Below are 24903 nucleotides of genomic sequence, written 5' to 3'. Positions count from 1 at the left end.
TCAATGATTATCACCATTCTGTCTTCCAAGTCACTTATTCGTCCTTCTGCCTCAGTTAATCTGCTATTGGTTCCTTCTAGTGTATTTTTCATTTCAGTTTTTGTTTGTTCTTTAATTCTTCTAGGTCTTTGGTAAACTTTTCTTGCAACTTTTTGATTTTTGCATCCAGTCTTTTTTCAAAGTCCTGGATCATCTTCACCATCATTATTCTCAATTCTTTTTCCGGAAGAGTGCCTTTCTCCTCTTCATTTAGTTGTTTTTCTGATGTTTTATCTTGTCCCTTCATTTGGTACAAAGTCTTTGCCTTTTCATTTTCTCTGTCTTTCTGTGGCTGTGATTTTCAATTCCACAAGATGAAATACTGCAGATACTGCTTGATTCTGCTGTCTGCCCTCTTGTGGAGGAAGCTGTCTAGGAGGCTCCTGCGTGTTTCCTGATGGGAGGGACTGATGGTGGGTTGGGCTGGGTGGGTGGAGCTCAGTAAAACTTTAATCTGATTTGGTGGGTGGAGCTCAGTGACACTTTAATCTGCTTGTCTGCCAATGGGTGGGGCTGTGTTCCCACCTTGTTTGATGTTTGGCCTGAGGCAACCCAGCCCTGGAGCTTACAGGCTCTTTGGTGGAGCTAATGGTGGACTCTGGAAGGGCTCACACCAATGAGCACTTCTCAGAACCCCTGCTGCCAGTGCCCCTGTCTCCTTGGTGAGCCACAGCTGCCCCCCACCTCTGCAGGCAACCCTCCAAGACCAGCAGGTAGGTCTGGTTCAGTCTCCTATGGGGTCACTGCTCCTTCCCCCTGGGTCCAGGTGAGCACACTTTTTTGTGTGCCCTCCAAGAGTGGAGTCTCCATTTTCCCCAGTCCTGTGGAGGTCCTGCAGTCAAATCCCGCTGGCTTTCAAAGTCTGATTCTCTGGGGATTCCTCCTCCTGTTGTTGGATCCCCAGGTTAGGAAGCCTGATGTGGGGCTCAGAACCCTCAGGGCTTCTGCAGTATAACTGTTCCCCAGCTTGTGAGTCACCCACCCAGCATTTATGGGATTTGATTTTAATGTGATTGTGCCCCTCCTACCATCTCACTGTGGCTTCTCCTTTGTCTCTGGATGTGGGGTGGGGTTTTTTTGGTGAGTTCCAGTGTCTTTCTGTCGATGGTTATTCAGCAGTTAGTTGTAGTTCTGGTGCTCTTGCAAGAGGGAGTGAGCGCACGTCCTCCTACTCCACCATCTTGATTTTCTGTCTGCCCTTGGAACGTGATGGCAGATGCCAGTGCCAGCTCCTTGAAACTCTGGAAGACTTAGATTTTTTTTATTTATATCCAGTGTCTCCAAAGGATTTTCGCTTTGTGTTGTGACTGAACTGAAGAGCTAGTTCCACCTCCCAGTCCAACAGCAGCTGCCGTGTGGTCTGGGATCTGCACTTAACCTCTTGAAGCCTTACTCCCTTAGTTAGAAAGCAAAAGGGTTGGACTAGGGTCCTTCCAACTCCAGTTAAACTCAGCAGACCTCCACTGGCTGCCCACTGTTGCCTGGGCACAGGGCTGGGTGTGAGGATGCACCTCTCAGTGTGCCTTCACTCTTTATCTTTCTAGACTTTCATTCTGTTCTCACCTCATACCCATATTCAGGGAAGCAGGAAAAAATTATCAGAATTGAGTATTCTTGTATTATTTGTCTGCCTCCCATTCAACTCTGTATCCTATGGGACAGGGATGGTGATTTGTTCCTGACCATTGTAACCCCAGGGCTTAGTGTAATGTCTGTCACATAGTAGGCGCTCAGTAAACATTTCTTGAATCCATGAATGATTGTGGGAGTGAGCAAATGAGAATGTTTTGAGCCACGAGCTGGCTGAAGCCTTGGGTACCAAGAGTGGGATTCCTGTCTACAAGAGCAAAACTCTTATTTAAGCCTTACTGCTTTTCCTGGGATGTCCGTCCCTGAATCTGAGAGAATTGAAATCAGGAAAATTGACTTTGCTGTGAGTTCTCCTCCACATTTACCTGTCTGCAAGGCCAGAGCTAGCTACTTCTCCCTCCTTGTGGCTGTCTTAATTGCCTATTGCTACCTAGTTCTTCTGTCATCCTCGTGGGGTTACCATCCCAACTGCACAGATAAGGAAACTGAGGCTCAGCAAGGGATGCAAACCCACCCCAGGTCTCAGAGCTGCAGAGTAGCAGAGTCAGGATTTGAACCCAGGCCCAGAGCACTCTCGCTCCCTTAGGCACGTACTCTGTTGGGTGTGTTCATGGACTAGCATTTCAGTTTGGTCTGTGGATAGTGTCCCATGCTAGGGAATTAATTTTTTTTTTTTATCATTCCCCTCAAAATGATTGGATTGTTCTTTTTCAAGGTTGACTAGGAGAGAAGACTTTAAAATGCTTCCCTTTGATTTTGACTTTTCTTTTTTATTCTAGTGCTTCAGCATCAAGCCCCGAGGGTGCATCTTAAAGGCCAGTGCATTAGATTTGGCTTTGTGCCCCAGGGCTCAGAATCCTTTCGGGAACGTTAAACTGGGGGCTGCTCCATCACCTGTGAGTCCTCCCACTGCCTCCCACTCCCACCAGTGAGTGAGTGAGTGAAGTTCTCTTCCTGCAGCAGGAGAGAGGCTGCCCCCTTCAGGTCAGAGGGAACACCTGCGGAACAGTTTCTGCCTCTGTCCTTCTAAAGCCATCCTTAGGTCCAAAACAGACTCATGTGACTGATGGGCCTTAGAGATTAACCAGTTATATCAGCAAGATTCTTATAGTTACAAGTGACAGAAACCCAACTCAAACTGACTGAAGCGTAGACAGTGTATTGACTCACATAACTGAAAAGGTCAGGAGTAGACCTTGGCTTCCACCATAGCTGGATCCAGGTCCCTAAATGATGCCAGCAGGAACCTCCCTCCCTAACTCTTGGCTCTGTTTTCTGTTCTGCTAACTTCATTCTCAGATAGGGAGCAGTCCATATGGTGGCCCCAGGCAGACCAGACTTCTGTCCTCCCATGTTCATTTTCAGCAGAAAGGAGCTCCCCTCTCTCCCAGCTGTGTCTGCCAAGCTTTACTCTGATTTACAGGTGCCCATCCCTGAACCAGCCATGGGGGCTGGGGGGCTGTGATGCTCTGATTGGCTGAGCCAGGCTCTCTTGCCCACCCTCAAGGCAAGGCGGGGACCACCGCCAAACCCTGTGGAATTGAGGGCTGGGAGAGTCCCCAGGGAGAATCAGGATGCTCTTACCAAAAGAAGAAGGAATACAGAGCAGGCAAACCAGACTTACCCATTGTCCAGCTCCCTCATCAACATAAGGGATACCCGGGGTCCGGTGAGGAGAAGGGACTTGGAATGTTGCATGGCAGAGGCGAAACCAGAAGCCGGGACTTCAGACTCCTACTTAGTTCCCTCAATTTTTGTTTTCTATTTATCCGTTCTTCTTTTTGCTTGTACAATTAATAGTACATTATCCCCATAAAAATATTTATACAGGGCAGATGGGTTTAAAGCCAGGCTCCAGCCCTTACCAGCTGTTTGACCTTAGGCAAGTTACTTGACCTCTCTGCCTTGTTTCCTCCTTGATGTAATAGGAGGAATGATGTCTCTACCTCGTAAGAGCATTGTGACAATTAATGCCTATAAAGTGCTTAGAACCTTGCCTGACGTAATGGAAATCCTTAACGGATCTATTCTGTCATCGCTGTCATCTTCCACCTTATTTTTTTAATTGCTTCTCAGTACTCTGTAGTTTGAATTTTTCATCGTTTATTTAATCTTTCCCCATCGATGAACATTCACTTTGTTTCTACTCTTTTCACCATTTCAAAGTGTGTTGAGGAACACCCCCGACTGTGCCTCTTTGTCCTCACACTGTGCACATCTAACTAAACTTTGTCCTGTTGGGGTTGGGACCTCATCAGACTATGAAGCTGAAGACAAAGGAAGTGCTTGGGCAAGCGGTGGGATGTTTTGCACTCAGCTCACAGTCGTAAGGCTGGAAATGCACAGGTACCTCTTCCTTATGGGTTGTCTTCTGAGACCAGAAATACTGATCCATGAGGGCATCAATATAGATGTGTGTTGGAAGTGTCACAGTGTCCCCACTTTGACCCTCTGTGAGAGCATCGCTGTGCCTGCTCCTGCCTCTGGAGGGCCTCTTCCAAGCATCTCAGGAGGCCATGCTATATCTGGGAGCTCCCAGGGACTGAGAGGCCATCAAGTTGGTGTGCCCTTTGCTGTGTGTTAGAAATAAATATGTGTTCAGAGAAGAGCTCGGAGGAAGACATACCCTAAATGTTTCATGGAGGTCAGCCCTCAGGTGTCAGGATGTTGCCATCATTAGTGGTTTCGTCTAGCCTTTCTGTGTTTTCCAGATTTTCATACTGAGCAATTACCATTTTTGTCATCAAGAAAAGTATTGTAAGCATTCTTTTAAATAAATACTCTCTAGACTTGAGTCTTGGACCCAAGTCATTTTTCACTAGGGGCTCCATTTTCCTCATTTGCAGAATGGGGTTAGCACTCCCTGGTTTGCCTCTCTCCCAGGGTTGGTACAGTTTAGAGAAGAGAGAAAGGGGAGTGCTCTATAAATTGTCAGGCACGATGAACCAGGGGAAGGTAGAGGTTATTATTGTCTGGTCATAACCAAACCCAGCCTCTTTGCATTGGGAGCAGTGTTCTAGTTTCCCCTTCCTGGAGACCGCTCTCTGAAGGCATCGGGCAAAGGGATCCTTCGTGTTTATCACACATACAAGGACTGAGCATACTGCACCATCCAGTGTTGAGCTCTTAAGACACAGCACGCAGACAGGTCTCAAAGGGGACAGCTAAGATGGGGGTGTCACTGGGGCAGGTGGTGGCCTTCTCTCTTCCCCCCTGCCATTCCCAGGCCTCCTCTGTCTGCTACAGTCTGAGGCTTAATAAGAGGAGGAGAAATGGGGCTTTTCACATGGGCTCCCAATAGGGAGGTGGCCTGTAGGCAAGTCTGTGGAACCAAGTTTCCTGCCGGATACCAGAGAGATTTGTTTCAGCATGGCACACGATTTTTTATTTAAACAAAGAGACTCTATTAAGCTGCGACCAAACTAATGGCTAGTGCCCATGGCAAAAGTCGAAGTGTCATTTTGTGTTTATTTAGTAAATAAATGAGTGGATGGATGCAGGAGGGAGAAAAAAGAGTAGACCCTCCTTGCCCCACCAAAAGCACATGGTCAAGGCTGAGCCTTTTAGTTACATTCTGAATAATCTGTAATTCCAGGATTGGGTTAACGTAGAAGTGAATGTAGTTTTTTGTGGCATTGTCTACTTGCCTTAGTATGTGATGGTGTTTGTGTATCTACCGGCAGGTGTAGGGCCCAACTCTGGGGTTCAAGAGAGCCAGGGCTCTCCACTGGGTAATAGCTCTATTGTATTGCACCCCATGGACTCCAGGTAATTTATTACAGCTAACCCCCACTCCAACCCTGTTTCAGTCGAGTGCGCCTCCTGTGAAATTGGATGGAAGGCAAGAACTTTTGTAGAAAACTAGATAGCACCTGTCTTTCTTGGCCACAGAGGACTCAGCCAAATTAAGGGAAAGGGATTTTTTTAAGAAGAGGTGCTTTCATTTATCTGTGAAGGCTGACATAATGAAGTTGGAGAAGGCTCCCTGAGAAGGCTAGCTGAAATGATCAAAGGGGTTAGAGAGGTGGGGGAAGGGGTGAAGGAGGGCTGAATGGAGCCTGGATAAAAGCAGTCCAGCCAGATGGAGGAGCAAGAGAGGACATGAAAGAAGTCCAGAGGTTCCAAGGCGAAAGAGAGAGACTGAAGTCCATCAAAGCTGGACTGCCAGAATTAGGGGCACCCTGTCCATGCAGCTGGAACTGGGCTCACAGCCAGACATCATGGGTTCCTTCCTGCCCCATCCCGACCCCCAGCTTCCCTTGGTGCCTCTAGCAGAGGTAGAATTTAAAAGTTAAGAAGACCGTGGACTCTGACCTGTTTTTCCTCCTAACATTTCTTTCTGAAAATTATCAAACATACAGAAAATTTGAAAGAATTGTACACAGAATACTCATTGAGATTCTGCAATTAACATTCCTCTAATGATTTTATCACGTATACATCCATCCCTCTCTCCACCCACCGACCACTTTTACTTTCTGGTATGTGTCAAAGTAAGTTGCAAAGACATCTTGGCCCATTTGGGCAGTTGAACAGTGGGTTGCAGTGGTATAAAAAAGGAGAGATTTTGTTGTTCATTGCCCCAGATGGCACAAATATTCCCCCCAAAACTTCTTACTAGTTTTGTGGAGCCCACTCACATGAACCCTTTTATTTCTGGACTCCCGACTTCACATGTCTCCAGGGGCTTGGCAGGTAGTGTAAGGGTGTGAAGCAGCCCTGGAATAAGATTGAGGGGAGGAGATAGGATCAAGATGGCAGAGTAGGAGGACGTGCACTCACTCCCTCTTGCAAGAGCACCAGAACTACAACTAACTGCTGAACAATCATTGACAGAAAGACACTGGAACTCACCAAAAAAGACACCCTACATCCAGAGACAAAGGAGAAGCTGCAGTGAGACAGTAGGAGGGGCACAATCGTGTTAAAATCAAATCCCATAAATGCTGGGGGGGTGACTCACAAACTGGAGAACAGTTATACTGCAGAAGTCCACCCACTGAAGTGAGGGTTCTGAGCCCCACATCAGGCTTCCCAACCTGGGAGTCCAGCAACGAACGGGAGGAGGAAGCCCCAGGGAATCAGACTTTGAAAGCCAGTGGGATTTGACTGCAGGACCTCCACAGGACTAGGGGAAACAGAGACTCCACTCTTGGAGGGCACACAAAAAAGTGTGCTCACCAGGACCCATAGGAGACTGAACCAGACCTACCTGCTGGTGTTGGAGGGTTGCCTGCAGAGGTGGGCGGCAGCTGTGGCTCACCGAGGAGACAGGGGCGCTGGCGGCAGGGGTTCTGAGAAGTGCTCATTGGTGTGAGCCCTCCCAGAGTCTGCCATTAGCCCCACCAAAGAGCCTGTGGGCTCCAGTGCTAGGTGGCCTCAGGCCAGACGACCAACAGGGTGGGAACACAGCCCCACCCATTGGCAGACAAGCAGGTTAAAGTCTTAATGAGTTCCACCCACCCAGCCCTACCCACCATCAGTCCCTCCCATTAGGAAGCACCCATGAGCATCCTAGATAGCTTCCTCCACAAGAGGGCAGACAGCAGTATCAAGCAGTATCATTAGTATTTCATCTTGTGGAGCTGAAAACCACAGCCACAGAAAAATAGAGAAAATGAAAAAGCAGAGGACTTTGTACCAGATGAAGGGACAGGATAAAACCCCAGAAAAACAACTAGATGAAGAGGAGTTAGGCAGCCTTCCAGAAAAAGAATTGAGAATAATGATGGTGAAGATGATCTAGGACTTTGAAAAAAGACTGGATGTAAAGATCAAAAAGTTTGCCAAAGACCTAGAAGAATTAAAGAACAAACAAACAGAGATATGCAACACAATAACTGAAATGAAAAATACACTAGAAGGAACCAATAGCAGATTAACTGAGGCAGAAGGGCAAATAAGTGACCTGGAAGACAGAATGGTGATAATCACTGATGCGGAAAAGAAGAAAGACAAAAGAATGAAAAGAACGAAGACAGCCTAAGAGACCTCTGGGACAATGTTAAACGCACCAACATTCGTATTATAGGGGTCCCAGAAGGTAAAGAGAGAGAGAAAGGACCTGAGAAAATGCTGGAAGAGATTATAGTTGAAAACTTCCCTAACATGGGAAAGGAAACAGCTACCCAAGTCCAGGAAGTGCAGAGAGTCCCAGGCAGGATAAACCCAAGGAGAAACACGCCAAGACATAGAGTAGTCAAATTGACAAAAATTAAAGACAGAGAAAAGTTATTAAAAGCAACAAGGGATAAACGACAAATAACATACAAGGGAACACCAATAAGGTTAACAGCTGATTTCTCAGCAGAAACTCTTCAAGCCAGAAGGGAGTGGCATGATATATTTCAAGTGATGACAGGGAAGAACCTACAACCAAGAATCCTCTACCCAGCAAGGATCTCATTCACATTCGATGGAGAAATCAAAAGCTTTACAGACAAGCAACAGCTAAGAGAATTCAGCACCACCAAACCAGCCTTACAACAAATGCTAAAGGAACTTCTCTAAGCGGGAAACATAAGAGAAGAAAAGGGCCTACAAAAACAAAAACAAAATAATTAAGAAAATGGTAATAGGAACATACATATTAATAACTACCTTGAATGTAAATGGACTAGATGCCCCAACCAAAAGACACAGACTGGCTGAATGGATACAAAAACAAGACCCATATATATGCTGTCTACAAGAGACCCACTTCAGACCTAGGGACACATACAGACTGAAAGTGAGGGGATGGAAAAAGATATTCCATGCAAATGGAAATCAAAAGAAAGCCGGAGTAGTGATACTCATATCAGATCAAATAGACTTTAAAATAAAAAATGTTACAAGAGACAAGAAAGGACATTACATAAAGATCGAGGGATCAATCCAAGAAGAAGAGATAACAATTATAAATATGTATGCACCCAATATAGGAGCACCTCAATACGTAAGGCAAATGCTAACAACTATGAAAGAGGAAACTGACAGTAACACAATCATAGTGGGGGACTTTAACACCCCACTTACACCAATGGACAGAGCATCCAGACAGAAAAATAATAAGGAAACACAAGCTTTAAATGACACAATAAATCAGCTTGATTTAATAGATATCTATAGGACATTACAGCCAAAAACAGCAGATTACACATTCTTCTCCAGTGCACATGGAACATTCTCCAGGATAGATCACATTTTGGGTCATAAATCAAGCGTTGGTAAATTCAAGGAAATTGAAATCGTATCAAGCATCTTTTCTGACCACAACGCTATGAGATTCGAAATCAATTACTGGAAAAAAACTGTAAAAAATACAAACACATGGAGGCTAAACAATACGCTACTAAATAACCAATAGATCACTGAAGAAATCAAAGAGGAAATCAAAAATACCTAGAGACAAATGACAATGAAAACACAATGATCCAAAACCTATGGGATGCAGCAAAGGCAGTTCTAAGAGGGAAGTTTATAGCAATACAATCCTACCTCAAGAAACAAGAAAAATCCCAAATAAACAATCTAATCTTATACCTAAAGAAATTAGAGAAAGAAGAAAAAACAAAACCCAAAGTTAGTAGACAAACTGGGACATTTGTAGAGACATGGATGGACCTAGAGACTGTCATACAGGGTGAAGTGAGTCAGAAAAAGAAAAACAAATATCGTATATTAATACATATATGTGGACTATAGAAAAATGGTACAAATCAACCGGTTTGCAAGGCAGAAATAGAGACACAGATGTAGAGAACAAACATATGGACACCAACTGGGGAAAGCGGGGAGGGTTGGGGGGGAATGAATTGGGAGATTGGGATACCAAATTGTACACTTTAAATATATGCTGTTTATTGTCTGTTAACTGTATCTCAATAAAAGTTCTAAAAAAAAAAAAAAAAAGATTGAGGGAAGCAGTGAGAGCTGAGGGTACCAGGGAGCACCTACCCTACAGAGAGCGGCATCTGCTCTCAGCTTCAGCTCATTGTAGCTCTGTGACACTCATGAATGTTTTCATAGGAAATCTTCTGCTTTTAAATGTTTGCAGATTGTATTTACATACTGGGCAAAGGGCATCAAAGAAGACTCCTGTGTATGAGTTTTCTGTAGCTGTCATAACAAGTTACCATAAATTTATTCTTACAGTTCTGTAAGTTGGAAGTCCAACATGGGTTTCATTGGGCTAAAATCAAGGTACTGGCCAGGCTGCATTCCTTTCTGGGGGCTCTAGGGGAATCTTGCTTATCTGGGTTGTTAGCAGGATTCAGTTATGAGGAGTGAGACTCCTGTTTCCTTGCATACTGTCAGCTGAGGACCCTTTTCAGCTTCTAAAGGCCACCCACCTTCCTGGCTCATGACCCCATTCTTGTGTCTTCAAAGCCAGCAATGGTGAGCTGAATCCCTCTCATACCTCAGATCTTTACCCCTTCCTTCTCATCTCTCTGACCCAGCCAGAAAACTTCTCTGCTCTTAAGGACCTATGCGATTACTTTGGACCCACCTGAGTAATCGAGGCTCCTCAAACTAATTTCAAGCTTCTTAGCCTTAATCACATCTACAAAGTCCAGTCCCTTTTGCCATGTAAGATAGTAACATGTTCACAGCTTCCAGGGATTGAGGATTGGACATCTTTGGGGGCTGCTACTCTGTCTACTGCACTTGGCTTCTAGCTAGAGACACAGGGTGGACAGTTTTGTCATTCCATCTGGGTCTGCCTGATCCTCAGCTCCCCTTTTCTGGGCCCTGGGAAAATCCCTAATATCTCTGTTGAAATATACCCCAAAGATGAAAAGAAATGAAGGGCAAAAGGAATCTTATATTTTCTATAATCATATTGTTAGCAATGATATTAGTATTGTTTTTCTGAAACTATTATGTATTATAGGGGAAAAAAAGCAACTGTTAATGTTAAGAACCTAAATTTTTAGCAAAAGAGTTAAAATATATAAAACAGACGAAACATAACAAGAAAACTACAGACCAATATCCCTTATGAATATAGATGCAAAAATACTAGCAAACCAAGTTCGGCAACATATAAGGAGGATTATACACCATGACCAAATAGGATTTATCCCAGGAATGCAAGGTTGGTTCAATATATGATAATCAATCAATGTGATACTTTATATTAATAGAATAAAGAACAAAACCCATATGATTATATCAGTAGATGCAGGAAAAGCATTTGATGAGATCCAGCCCTTTTTCATGATAAAAACATGCAACAAACTGAGAATAGATGGGAACTACCTCAACCTGATAAAGAGCATTGATGCAAAACACACATTAACATTATATTTAAATATTTAAATAAATAAATAATTTTTTTATAGGGGCGGGGGGACTTCCCTGTTGGTCCAGTGGTTGGGAATCCGCCTTCCAGTGCAGAGGACGTGGATACGATCCCTGGTTGGGGAACTAAGATCACATATGCCGCAGAGCAACTAGTGCCAGCTGCAACTACTGAGCCTGTGCACCACATGCCACAAGGAAGATGCCATGTGCTGTAACTGAGACCCAACAGAGCCAAAAATAAGTAAATAAATATATATGAAAAAAGAACAGTATATTTAATGGTGAAAGAGTGAAAGCTTTCCCTTCTAAGACTAGGAACAAAACAAGGATGTCTGCTCTTGCTACTTCTATTTAACATTGTACTGGAGTTTCTAGACAATTAAACAAAAAAAAGAAAAGGCATCTAGATTGGAAAGAAAGAAGTACAACTATCTCTATTTGCAGATGACACTGTCTTGTCTATAGAAAATCCTAAGGAATCCACACCAAAAATAAATAAATAAATATTAATAGAACTAATAAATTAGTTCAGCAAGGCTGCAAGATATAGGTTCAGTATAAAATATCTGTTATATTTCTGTACACTAACAAGGAACAATATGAAAATGAAATGCATATTTTTTTTTTTTGAAATGCATATTTACTAGTCATTTCTCCAAGGAAGATACACAAATAGCCTATAATCACATGAAAATAAACCCAACATCATTAATCATTAGGAAAATGCAAATCAAACTGTAATGAGATACCACTTCACACCCACTAGAATGGCTATAATCAAAAAGATGGACAATAACAAGAGTTGGTGAGCATGTGGAGAAATTGGAACCCTCAAACACTGTTGGTGGGAATGTAAAATGGTGCTGTCACTTTGGAAACAGTTTGGCAGTTCCTTAAAGAGTTAAATGTGGAGTTACCTTATGGCCCAGCAATTCTACTCCTTGATATATACCCAAGAGAATTGAAAACATATGTCTACCCCCATAACTTGTAGATGAATGTTCACAGCAGCATTATTCATAATGGCCAAAAAGTAGAAACAAACCAAATGTCCATCCATTGATGAATAAATAAATAATGTATTATATTTGTACAGTGGAATATTATTCAGCCATGAAAAAAGAATAAGGTACTGATGCATGCTACAAAATGGATGAACCTTGAAAATATTATGCTTAAGTGAAAGAACCCAGACATACAGGCCACCTGTTATGATTCCATTTATATAAAATGTCTAGGATAGGAAAATGATGGAAACAGAAAACGAATTAGTGATTTCCAGGGACTTGGGGAGTGGATAATGGGTAGTGACTGCTAATAGATATGAAGTTTCTTTTGGAGGTGACGGAAATGTTCTGGAATTAGATAGTGGTGATAGTTGTACACCTTGCACATACATTAAAAACTGCTGAGTTGTACACTTTAAAAGGGTGAACTTTATGTTGAATTTTATGGTATGTGAATTGTGTCTCAATGAAAAAGGAAATACAAAATAAAATTAAAGTTCAATAAAACTGTAATTTTATATATTTATGAAATTGCATATATATATGAAATTTTGGCATAAACTCATATCTATTAAAATATATTTCTTGTGCTGACCACCGTAAAGGCACAAAAGCCATAACCAACACAGTAGTGATGAATGCACTTAGCACCCATATTGCAGGATCTAAATGGTTCTATTGATAATATTAAAGAACTAGGCAGAATGGTTGGTTCCAGGTTAGAGCAGGAAACATACAAGTTGAGCCTGGAGAATCTTTTGATATCTTTTGTCAGAAAGCAAGGAAGCTATCAGTACTCTGTGATCATGTGCAAAGGACTAGGAGCCAACTTGAGAAGACCGCCTTGGGCTAAAGGTAGGCCTATTTGGGAACCAAGAAGAAGTTAATACTTGCATTGAACTGAAACATCTTAATTATGGTAAAATTTATGAGTTCATAATGAAAACAAATAGTTGGCCATCTTTGGAGGATGCTAGGGAACCAAGTTCTTCTGAAAACCTGTATATTAAGAATCAAAAACGTAGCCTGTCTTTCCTGTATTTCATGGTAGCCAAATAGTTGATGTGGTAACATTTTTCTCCATGGAAGTATCCCAGCTAGTAAAGAATGATAGAATTAGAAAATCACCATTCTGCAAACCCCTGATGAAATAAAGGATTGAAATGTGAATCATCAATGGCCACTAACATCACAAAAGGAAGGACAACTGGACATTGTGTGTTTCCCAAGGAATGCTCACACCAGCACCCATGAAGAGGCTGCCAGAATATTTCATCGAATCAGGTCAAGCCTCTAGATCTAACTACCAGTTTGTCGGAGGCAAAGTGGGACAGACAGAAACATGTTGAGAGACACCACATCAATGCAGGAAGCAAAATGCAGATTGTGGGAAATACTGTAGAACAAATGACCCAGTTTCTTAAACAAATAAATGATAAGGGGAAAAGACACCTAGGAGACGCATCAGCTAAAGGCAGTAATGTGGGCCTCATCTCGATCCTGATTTAAACAAACCAGCTGTAAAAAGACACAAGAACGTCAGGAAAGTGTGAACACCAACTAAATGTTTGCTGATATCAGGTAACCACGTTGATTCTTTGGGGTGTTACCATGATATTAAAGGCACACAGGAACAGGGCCTTCCACCCCCAAGCTTACCTTGGGGCTGGTGGAAAGCAAAGGAGAACATGTGCCCTCTGCCCACAGAGCCCAGGGAGGGAGAGATGAGGGACCAAGCCAGTGAAGCCCAGTTTATTCTTCCAGGTTCAAGGGTACATGGCTTCTCCTCCATGGAGAGGAATGTGCAAGGGTTGGGGAGAGGGGCAGGTGTGTTACCGAAGGGCTGAGCTCTCCATGGAATCATGAGGATGGACAGCTGAGGCGTAAACAAATTAGTGCATATGAAGCATCAAACCCCAGTGCTGCTCCGGCACCACTGGGGGTCGTCATTCTGTAACCGCTCGTGTACAAGGCTGCGGGGAGTGGGGGTGGGGGTCGTGTATATGTACATCCCTGTGCACTCCATATGCCAGGATTGGAGGCAGGACTTCAAGATGCCAAGTAGAAGACAGTTCTGAAGTGACTGTGGTATTCCCAGCTTTCGCCCATTCCCTGAAGGCTGGAGAGGAAGTAGGAATTGCAGGTAGCTGGACCACGTGCCTGAACTCTCTTGGCAACATGAGAGCTGAACCTGTCCTCTCCCTGTGTCTCCCTCTAGCTGCAACGGGAAACTCTACCTGGAGACGCTCCCCAACACCAGCATCATCATCCCCTTCCACAATGAGGGCTGGTCCTCCCTCCTCCGCACCGTCCACAGCGTGCTAAACCGCTCGCCCCCAGAGCTCATCGCCGAGATTGTGCTCGTGGACGACTTCAGTGACCGAGGTAGGCCCATTTCACCCAGCCTCCCACCCTCCACGCGCTGTTCAGTGACTTGCCAAAGGGGTGGCACGTTTTCCCTTCTTCAGCAGCACCAGCATATGGGTCACTGGGTACTGATGCTTGAGGCCGTGAACCTGGCACTGAACACACATTATCTCATTTAGCCCTCACAACAACCCATGAAATAGGTTCTCTTTTATCCTCTTTGTATCAATGTAGAAATGCATTAAGTTGCAAATAACAGAGAACTTTAAGTAACAGCTCAAACAAAGAAGGGGTTTATTTATTTATTCATTCATTTCACAGTGAGATCCAGGATTGGTACAGCTGCTCAAGTTTATTATTGGAGAACCAGGCTTCTTCTCTCATCCTGCTTCCTCATCCTCATGGTTACAAAATGGCTGCTGTACCTCTAGGAAGTCTACCTTTCAGGCAGGAAGAAGGAGGAAAGGCCAAAAGAACAAAGCCTCTTCCTTTGACAACTTTGCCTTCTTATTCGGGAAAGTCTCCCCAGAGACTTTTGTCCAGAACTCTGACATTTGGGCACCCATCTCTGCAAGGGTGGCTGGGAATGTGAGTGTTCTGATTTTTGGCCTCTTTAGTAGAGATAGGAAAAGGAGAAGTGGATTAGAAAAGGTATTGGGACAGCCCACCTATGATATCTGCCACACCATTTTACAGATGTGAAGACCGAGGCTCAGAGAGGTTAAGTCATACAGCTATGTAGTGGTGATGCCATGTCTGTCTGGCCCCTTGCACATGATCTTAACCACTAGACCACACTGCAGACCCGCTTCACTATGAGTCTTACCCATAGGTTTAAGAGACACAGAGGTAGAGCCACAAATGAAATCCAAGAAGAATCTGCCCTCCAGCCAGTGGTCTCAAGCGTATTCTTTGCATCAGAGCTTTCACCACTTGCAGCAAAATGAAGAGGAGCCCTTTCCTCTTCTCACCTTCTTATAGAGGCACTAGTAAGTAGTGAAGAGAGGGGGCCTCAGTACACTCCAGAATAATCAAAGCTGAGCTGTTTGTCGCCGCGTTTTAGTACTACACCCCAGTTGCGTGGGGGTGAGGTGTGTATGTGCACATATACGCGTACATACACACACATCTTGAGCCCAGTTCCTGCCACCTCTGATTCTCCCCTAACTCTTGACATACACTCGTTCTCACGGGACCCTTTACTTTTCCTTCTTTGCTGTTATCACATCAGAATTAAAATACAAATAAGGATAGCATGTGAGCATGGTGCGTGTGAACATTGACTTGTCATGTGTTTCCCCTACTAGACTCCACATTCCGAGAGCTGGCACCACCCCATCGGTCTTGTTCACCACACATCCCCAGCTCCGTAGACACATAGTAGGTGCTTAATACGTGTTTGACACGTGAATGATCAGAGCTCGTTTCCTCTGTCCCTTAGCACTTCCACCATGGTTATGATAGTGTCTAGCGCCTTAAATGAGATTTCTGTGTGTCCCTGAAGCGAGGTCTCTGAGGTCACCTGAGGCTGTGTCTCCTTGTCTCTGTAGCACCATTTTTTAGCAATAGTTGCATCTTTGATCCTGGCCCTGTCACTTACTAGCTCGGTGACCTTGACCCAGTCACTGAGCCTCTCTGTGCGTCAGTTCCCTCATCTGTAAAACGGAATCTACCTCTTAGGTGGCTGTGACTGTTCAGTGGGTTAATACATGTAAAGTGGTTAGGACAGTATGTGGCACAAAGTGAACCTTAGAAATACACATTTACGCTTGGTATTATCATGATTATTGCTAACGTTATTTATGGCTGGTGTGTTGGAGGGGCCGCCAGGGACAATTGTACAGACATGGAGGTACGGTCTCCCCCTTTCTGTGGGTGCAAGGGCTTTGCAAATTATAAAATACTAAACAAATGTGCAGTTGTCCCACCTTCTGCCTAAGTTGTCTCCCCACCCATTCACCATTACGGGGACCATTTCTGTGTGCCAGGCCCATACATTATCTCAGTTGTTCTTGACAACAGCCTCTGAGGGAGGCCCTGGGGTCTCCGGGTCTCCGACAGGGAGCTGGGGTCAGGTGATTTGCCCAGACCCGCACAGCCAGTGAGCGGAACACCCAGAGCCAGGGACTCAGAGCCCCGGACTCATGCTCTACCACCGCCTTTCCTGCCTTTCTTCCTTTACCCCGCTCATCTCCTAACCTCATCCTTCCCCCCATTTGGACCCGCCACCCACAGGGCACAGGCTCTTAGCCAGGTGGTGAAAATGAACATAAATGAGCACACTGCTCAAGTGATTAAGTGATGTCCATTTACTGTGCTGCAGCAGACACAGCCCCCGCTCCTCGGGGTGAGCACCTGAGCCTGCCCTCAGGTCCTCAACGGCCTCAGCAGTTGGGTTGCCCTGCCCGCTTTGCTCCCCATCTTTGTGTACCAGCCGCAGCAGGGCCCTCTATCCTGGAACATCTTCCCGTGCTGTTCCCTCTGCCTGGACATCCTCTTCCCACGCCTGGCTCCTCTCACTGCATCTTCACTTTTGTCGGTCCCCCACCACTGCCGCTGTGCTCCCTTCTCCACGTGGGGTCACAGGGCTGTTTGCTGACCTGTTCGTTATCAGCCTTCCTCATTAGAGCATTTGTGGTTAATGAATGTTTGTGAATTAGTGAATGAATGAATGAGGGGCAGGGAAGAAAGGAAATACATGGCAGCTACAACTGTATCCACACGCAGGGAAAACCATCGCTCGCAACAGGGTGGTGTTCAGTCAGCGAGATAGATGCGGCTGTGGAAGACACAGCCGTTCCTCTGGTGACCGGCGCCAGCCCACATCTTTGTGTTTCAGGCTCGGGTCCCTGTCACCTGTTTTCTGAAGCATCAGCTGTCCCGAGGGCAGGCCCGTAACACTTGGCAGGATCCATCTCTGAGCATCACAAGGCATTAGTCCTCCAGAGGGAGAGGGAACCAGGCATCACCCAGATTAGAAACAGCAGTTCTCCTTGTTCGGTTAGAAAAGAGTTTCAAGGTTGTCTGAGGCTGCTGGCTTTGAACATGTGCCTCTGAGCAGTAGGGGGCCCAGGGATGCCTCAGGGAGCATTGTGAGGGCTGTGGAAAACCTCACTGTGCAGGTGGGGTTCACATACCTCTCCTGGCATGGTCTATATTTGGTTTCTGAAAAATTGTTCACTAAGAGGAGCGCCACTGCTTAAAAATGTGCAAAAATCACAGATGTGACTCAGCCTGCTCGTTGTACAGATGGGAAACCTGCGTCCTGGAGCAGTGGACAGCCTTAACTAAGAGCACATGGCCAGCTGGCTTCAGAGGAGGGGCAAGAGTCCCCCCTCTGGGCTCCCACTACAGCCTGTCCCCCTCGCCTCAGCTGTTGTGTGAAACATCTGCAGAAGTGCATTACTCCTTTCTACCCCCCAGGATGCTTCTCAGTACACCACTATCCACTGTACTAGAGAGCAAACTTCTTGCTAAAAAGAGCTCATTATCAAACATGACCAATCCTGGACTATAATGGTTGGCACCTCTAATATCCCAGTATCCTCAATGTTGCACTCAGTTATTTTTAACATGATCCTGCCCTCCCAATAAAAAAAAGACTGTAACTATCTTGAGATAGAAAAGATAAATTTTATAAGAATGACATTCACCAAGTGCATCTGTTTCTCCAGAGAGCAAAAATATTAATCCAATGCAGTACCATTCCCAAACCCTAATAAGACAGAAAAGAGAATGACAGTGTCCCATTTCACAGGTGGGAATGAGAACTGAGGCCCCTGACTGTTCCATGAGAACTCTTATCTCATGCCCCTCAGTCCTGCACATTAGCTGTCAGATTTTGCAACCTGCGTTCTTCAGGAAAGCAATCATTCTTGTTTCAAGAAGAAATTCTCAAGGCAGCTTTGAAAGAAAACTTACTCAGCAGTGATTGTTTTAAAAATGAGATTTGGGAGAAACAATTTCAGAATTATAGAGAGGCCTGTCTAAAGTACGGCAAATATGGGCCATTGTGAAAGACAGATTTCTCTGGGCCACGTGAGCAGAGGCAGTTCTCAGAGTTGAAATTCATAGATGCTAACTACAGGCTCGATTGGCGCTGCCTGGCAGAAGGCATTTTCCCCTGAAATGAGCCTCTTCCAGGATCCTCAGGGCAACTAATTGTAATTCAGCTGAGGGTCGAGACCTCGGGTAGGAGACAAAATTGGAACAGATGAATTCTTGAAATAAGATCCAGAGCTTTGCACAGGCAGCACTGGAGACTAGAGTGAAGGCAGGCACTGACTCCAGAATAATCCCGGCCCTGCTTGCAAATAGAGCGCTGCGGAGTTTTCCAGGGGGCTCCAAAAGCTCTTCAAATATGGGGGCTTGGCTTAAGGATTAGGAGGACATAGAGGTGTTTTTGCACTAGTGAGAGAGAGAAGTGAGGGTGTAGGGTGGCAGACCTACCTCCAGACTGCACTGCCCAGATAGGAGATCCTTATTAGGAAAAACAGAAGGGGTCTTTGTTCATTTTTCTTTCTATTCTCCTTCCCCTCCCCATTTCCAGACAGTATTGGTTTTCCAAAAAAAAATAGGATATGTAGTCATGGAAGGGATTATTGTTTTTGGATGAACTGTGGGCTGCCTGGAATGATGAGGTGAAGAAATGAAAGGTTATGATACGATCACATTGACATCATTTCCCCCAACTCAGCTCCCCAAGCAAACAAAAGCATGCACATGGAAGGGTTCCCTGAAAGGATGTTTTTAAGCAAGCAAGCAGGAGTATGGACATTGCACGGCCCATTAGTACACATGGTAGAGACTCTCACCATTGAGACTAGGGTCCCAGGTCTTCCTTCCACGATGGGCTTATTAACTCTGACCTGTGCTGTCACACCACACCTGTCCTGGAGACACGTCAAGGAGATCAGTTTGCCCTGACCCAATTTGCATTGCAACGTACCACTCTTAACACGAGCCTGTCAGCATCTATTCCTTGTTTCTTGTCATCTCTCTCGAAGCCTTAGTTTGCTTCCAGGACCACCACAAATGTTGGGCTGCCCATTCCCCACTTTCACTGTATTGTTTGGGTTCTTTTCACTTTGAGTTTTGTGCTGCTTATTTTGTTTTTCTCTACATCTGTCCTGATTTCATTCACATTCATATATTCAGCAAAATTCATGAAATGACTTTGTGCAGTAGGTGCTGGGGCTGCAACGGGAATAAAATAGACTTCTTTTCTAAGGCTCACATCCAGCAGGGCAGACAGACAAGGTAAGGGGCAATTGTAAGACCAGGGAATATGTGCCTCTTGGTGCAGGCTCAGGTGCTGTCGAGCACGGAGCCGATCAGGGAAGACATCCCAGAAGAAACTCCAGCTAAACTCGATCCTAAGGGAGAAGCAGATACTGCTCCTTGGGGTAGGGGAGGGGGAAGAATGTTCCAGGCAGAGGGAACATCGCAGGCACAGGCTAGGAGTCAAGCTGGAAATGTGGAAAGTGCAGAAAGAACCTTCTGTAACCTCATCACCTGGAGGCAATTACTGTTAACGTTTAGGGTTCTCCCCTTTCCCAGTGGTTCTTTTTTTTTTTTAAACAGGCCTTATTTTTAGAGCAGTTTTAGGTTCGCAGCAAAATTAAGCTGAAAGCACAGAGAGTTCCCATCCACCCCTCCACCCCCTACACACATATCCCCCCCACACTCACTCCCTCATCAGTGTCCTTCATCTGTGCCAGAGGGGTGCATTTGTTACAATGGATGAACCTACATCAATACATCATTATCACCCAGAATCCATAGTTTATATTAAGGTGCACTCTTGGTGTTGTATATTCTGTGGGTTTGGACAAATGCGTAATGACAGGTGTCTACCATTATAGTGTCATACAGAGTAGTTTACGGGCGTAAAAATCCTCTCTGCTCTGCCTGTTCATCTTTCCCTCCCTCCTGACCCCTGGCACCCACTAATTATTTCCTGTCTCCTTAGTTTTTCCTTTTCCAGAATGTCTAATAAAATTGGAATCATACAGCATGCAATCTTTTCAGATCAGTTTCTTTCACTTAGTAATATGCATCTAATGTTCCGCCATGTCTTTTTATAACTTGTAGCTCATTTCTTTTTAGTGCTGAGTAATATTCCATTGTCTGAATGTACCACCATTTATTTATCCATTCACCTACTGAAGGCATCTCGGTAGCTTCCAGGTTTTGGCAATTATGAATAAAGCAACTATGAAGATCAATGTATGGGTTTTTGTGCAGACGTAAGTTTTCAGCTCACTTGGGTAAATACCAAGGAAGATAACTGCTAAATCATACGATAAGAGTATATTTAGTTGTGTAAGAAACTGCCAAACTGTCTTCCAAAGCGACTATATCATTGTGGACTCCCACCAGCAGTGAATGCGAGTTCCTGTTGCTCCACATCCTTGCCAGCAGTTGGTGTTGTCCGTGTTTTGGATTTTTGCCATCCTCATAGGTGTGGAGTGGTTTCTTATTGTCGTTTCAATTTGCAGTTCCCTGTGACATTTGCTATTGACCGTCTCATCTGCCATCTGAATATCTTCTTTGGTTCCCAGTGTCTGTTCTTTTCCATCTTCTTTTTCGTACCATCCCAATCCCCCTCTAGTTGCACCCCACCTGAAATAATTCATCAACAGTCTGGTGTGTATCCTCCTAGACTGCTCTGCATCGTAATGCTAATGTGTAATAACAAGAACTAATACTTACTGGGCATTTGTGCTCAGTGCATTCACCCATTCGTCACCTCAGCACTATCGTGGCTTCTGTCATTCCCAGCGTAAAAACCACTAGACTCAATGATCTCAAACCTTTCTACTTGAAAACAGTAATAGTTTATCCCCATTTTACAGATGAGAATACTGAGATAGAGAGGGTAAGTAAATGGCCAGTCTACCTAGCTCAGTGAGGCAGAGCTTTGATTTAAAGCTATGCATCCTGATTCTAGAACTTTTACCCCTAATCTTTACATGTTTTTTTCTCCCCTTTTAATGGGATCATACTGTACACATTGCTCTTCTTTTTTTCCCTGTTAATGTGTCACAGACATTCCTCAGGTCAATAGGCATAACACTAACTCATCTGTTTTTTACTAGCTAGATAATAATCCATAATGTGACTCTACATTTAGTCCTTTCACGTTACGCTCTGTGTAGTGGACCTCCAATCATATTTAACTTTGTATCCAGGTTTCTTCCACGCAGTTTTCTACAGTCATTTCCCCTTGTCATTATTAAATAACTATCACATCTCTTCTCCTTTGAGTCAGTTGTGAGACAGAGACAGCATTCACAGGACCCCAGAATGTTAGGCGTATTGTTGGAGAGGCTGGCGCAGAGAGCACAACACGGATCTGTCCCTACGACTTTCCTCCTGACCTGGCTGACGCAGGCACAGGCTGAGCAATGAGGAGCTGTGCGCCTCCCCGGCAGGGCAGAGCCTGCGCCAGTGAGTGCAGCACAGAGGGGAAAGCATAAACTAGCAGGCTGTGTGGGCAGCGCGAGAGTTTGTACTTTGGCCTGCCCGGCCTCCCCTCTCCTGGCCGCCCCAGAAATGAAATATTGTGAAGGCAAGGGAAGCAGTTCCATGTTACAGATGACAAAACTGAGGCTCTGAGAGATCAGTGGGAGGTGTCCTAAACTGCTTACCTGCCCTTAGAGGGGTCTCCTCCTGGTTAGTCATCCCATTTGATGAGGGATCCATCTTCCCCACGATGGGCTCCGTAACCTTAAGAAACACACTTCTTACCTATCAGTCTCTAGGGTGTCTTACCACTAAGAAAATCCACACGTTTCCTAATTCTCTTCTCCTTTCACATAACATCCTAGATGCTTCTCTCTCAGACTCCAAAGGAGAGAAGTGCTAAGAAGATAAAAGCTGTTACAGAATATCAATTAGTTTATAATGAGGGAAATCTGTAAACCTTTTGGTGAATATCTGGCAAGAACACAGCATGCAGGAGTTGATATATTTGTGGGATACTTTGTGCATCTTTGTGCATCAAAAAAAACAGGATTCTGTGAATCAAGCACTGTATAAATGATTTACTGAGACAGGAAAAAAAAATCAAATAAATCACTCGGATTGTATCTGAAGCATCAAAAGCTCTGATGTTTGGGAAAGAATCGTTTCTGTAGTGGAAAATAGCTGCATTATATTTTCAGAAAGATGACGCGCGTCTATTGAGGTAGGCGAGCCTTCTACATTTTAAAAACTTGGCGCAGCAAAACTGTGCTAAACTGCTAATATTTTCCTGGTTTTCTTGTGAGGATTAAAGTCTAACCTTTTCCACTGTTTTAGTGTTCCCTTAAAAACATAATGGGGGGAGGCAAAACCCAACAAAGCAGGTGCTTGGAGGTCCTTGGTTAAGGTCCCCAGGGAGAGAGCCACAGAGCTGCCCCTCTTCTGTCATAGTCTGTCTTCAGAAAGCTCCTGGGCCTTTCTGCCAGCTTGGGTCTGATGTGAATCGTTATTTACTCAGAGTCTAGAGGGAGATGAGATTTGAGGCTGAAATAAAAGTAAGAGTTTCCTTAGTACTTAGCTTGATCGAGTACAAACCAACCAAGTCCTTTCCCCGTCCTTCTTTTAGCTCAGTGAGTGGGTAGCTGAAAGGGCTGATTTTGTCTGCCTCGTAGAAGGGAAGAAGCAGTAACAGCAATAATACTAATGCTGTGTAACACCTAGATGGCACTTACCATGTGCCAGACACTGTTGTAAGCAATTTAAACATATTAGACCTAATTTTATTGGGAGCATCTTAATAGCCACCATTTGCCTAATGGGGAAAATTCACATTTAGTAGAAAATTCAAACTCAAGTACAAGGAATTCAGCTCCTCTCCATAGCCCACCCCCTAAATAAAACAACTTTTAGGTAAAAACAACAACTGCTAGGTAAAGATATGAAATGCTCAGTCATGACATTTGAGACACATCCATACGTCTAAGAAGTATGTTCTGTTTTCCTTCATAGTAAACGTAACCAGGCAGGGCTGGTGCCCAACTCAAGTTTAGCTGCTTGCCTCTCAAAAGGCCAATACTCAGGAGACAAGTGTTGGTGGAAAAGGAAAAGTTGTTTCATTCAGGGGCCAGCAACCTGGGAAGATGGTGGACTAATGTCCTAAGACCATCTTCAAGCTGCTGGTCAGGAGATAGAGGTTTTAAAGGCAGTGTGAGGGAGGGGGCTGCAGCGTGTGTGATCAGCTCGCGCATCATTCTCAGAGAGGCTGGCATCAAGATGGAGTTTCAAGCATCACCTCTCTTCTGGTTTCAGCTGCTCTGTGGTCTATATGCTTGTGGTCGGCAGTTTTCTGGTGTGGGGTGTGCTTCCTGTAAAAACAACTTAGGAATGTGTGTCAGACCTTTATCTGTATGTTTCAGGGAACTGGGAGTTTGGTGACTCTATGTGGCTGGTTTATAGTCTAACTTGTTACCAGTTTCCCGGCCCAACAAGCATTCTTAGTTTCTGCATCTTCACATTTCCTGATCATTAACTCCTGAGCCAGCCTTTTGGGACTGGCGGGGTGCAGGGGTGGCTAAAGCTTTTCTACAAACAAGAGGCAGGTGGAAGACGTGGGAGCCTGGGGGGTTCTGTCCTGGGAAGGCCCCATAGGTTCCTGCTTGGTTACGTAAATGTTAGCCAGCTCCTCTAAATAATATTGTTTCTAGCAGTTCAGTGAAGCACAACAGCCAAAAAGTAGGCATTAGCTCTAACCTGTTACCCAACACCAGACCCATCGGCAGCTGTGAAATGGACTCGTTGCCAGAGGATACTTCAGGGATTCTTCCCAATTTCCTTGCAAAACTTCCAGCCCCCAAAAGGTTCAGTCACGCCTTTATCAGGCAGGCCCAGCTCCAGAGCCAATTTCTGTCTGATTTGAATCCAGAGGCACCTTCAGATCTGTAAACACAGGAGGCTTAAAATGTTACCAATTTTCGTAGCCAAAAACAGGCAATGCTTGACAGTTCTGAAGATCAGGAAGGCCAAATCCACACATTTATATGTCTCTTATTTATTCCAAAAATTAAAAGGAAAAAATTGCAGCACTGTCAATCAATGTAGTGTTCCTGAGCATTAAAGGTTTAATATCTCTTTCTTCTCTTTTTATTCTCCTGCTTTCCTATCTCAAATAGAAAAGTCTCATGAAAATGTAATTCTTGCATCATTACATAAAACAAAGAAACAGGCATGTGAAGACCATAGTAACACTCTTTCCTCTTGTACTATTTAGGGGTGTTGGTTCCTGTAAAGTATTAACAGGTGCAGACTGCCTTTTTCAACCTTTGGGATCCTTGTATACACTCAAGTCCATCCCCTGAAAGACCAAACTACTCATTCCTCCCAGAAGGATTTAAAAATAAAAAAAAGGATTTCATTTGTTTGCTTCATAGATGCAGACCTCTTCAGAGATGCCCACATTGTTTATGAGCAACTGGGAATCTCAAAATAACCAATAACTCCCACCGTCTACTGCGTGTCCTCCGTTCCTGTGCCTGTTAATGACTGGGATTTATTGGGCATTGCTAATAATACGTAGTGAGGGTGGAAACAGGTAGAATTATAAGGCTGTTTTCTGCCCAGTCTTCTCAGAAACTTTTAATTTTTTTTC

At 44.5% G+C, this 24903-nt stretch overlaps 1 protein-coding gene across 2 annotated transcripts in view; it reads left to right on the top strand.

Annotated features, from left to right (window-relative positions):
- GALNT10 (polypeptide N-acetylgalactosaminyltransferase 10) overlaps positions 1 to 24903 on the top strand; it is a 216194-nt gene that overhangs the window by 112193 nt on the left and 79098 nt on the right. For both annotated transcript variants that reach the window (XM_057730281.1, XM_057730289.1), the window contains one exon: positions 14143 to 14309. In XM_057730281.1, the coding sequence (XP_057586264.1) occupies positions 14143 to 14309 (167 nt within the window). The remainder of the gene's footprint in view (positions 1 to 14142; positions 14310 to 24903) is intronic.

Source organism: Hippopotamus amphibius, chromosome 1 (genome assembly GCF_030028045.1).
Source record: "Hippopotamus amphibius kiboko isolate mHipAmp2 chromosome 1, mHipAmp2.hap2, whole genome shotgun sequence".
In the NCBI taxonomy this organism is placed as follows: Eukaryota; Metazoa; Chordata; class Mammalia; order Artiodactyla; family Hippopotamidae; genus Hippopotamus; species Hippopotamus amphibius.
Note: the sequence above shows the minus strand (reverse complement) of the source record. Positions and strands in the feature narration are given on the sequence as shown.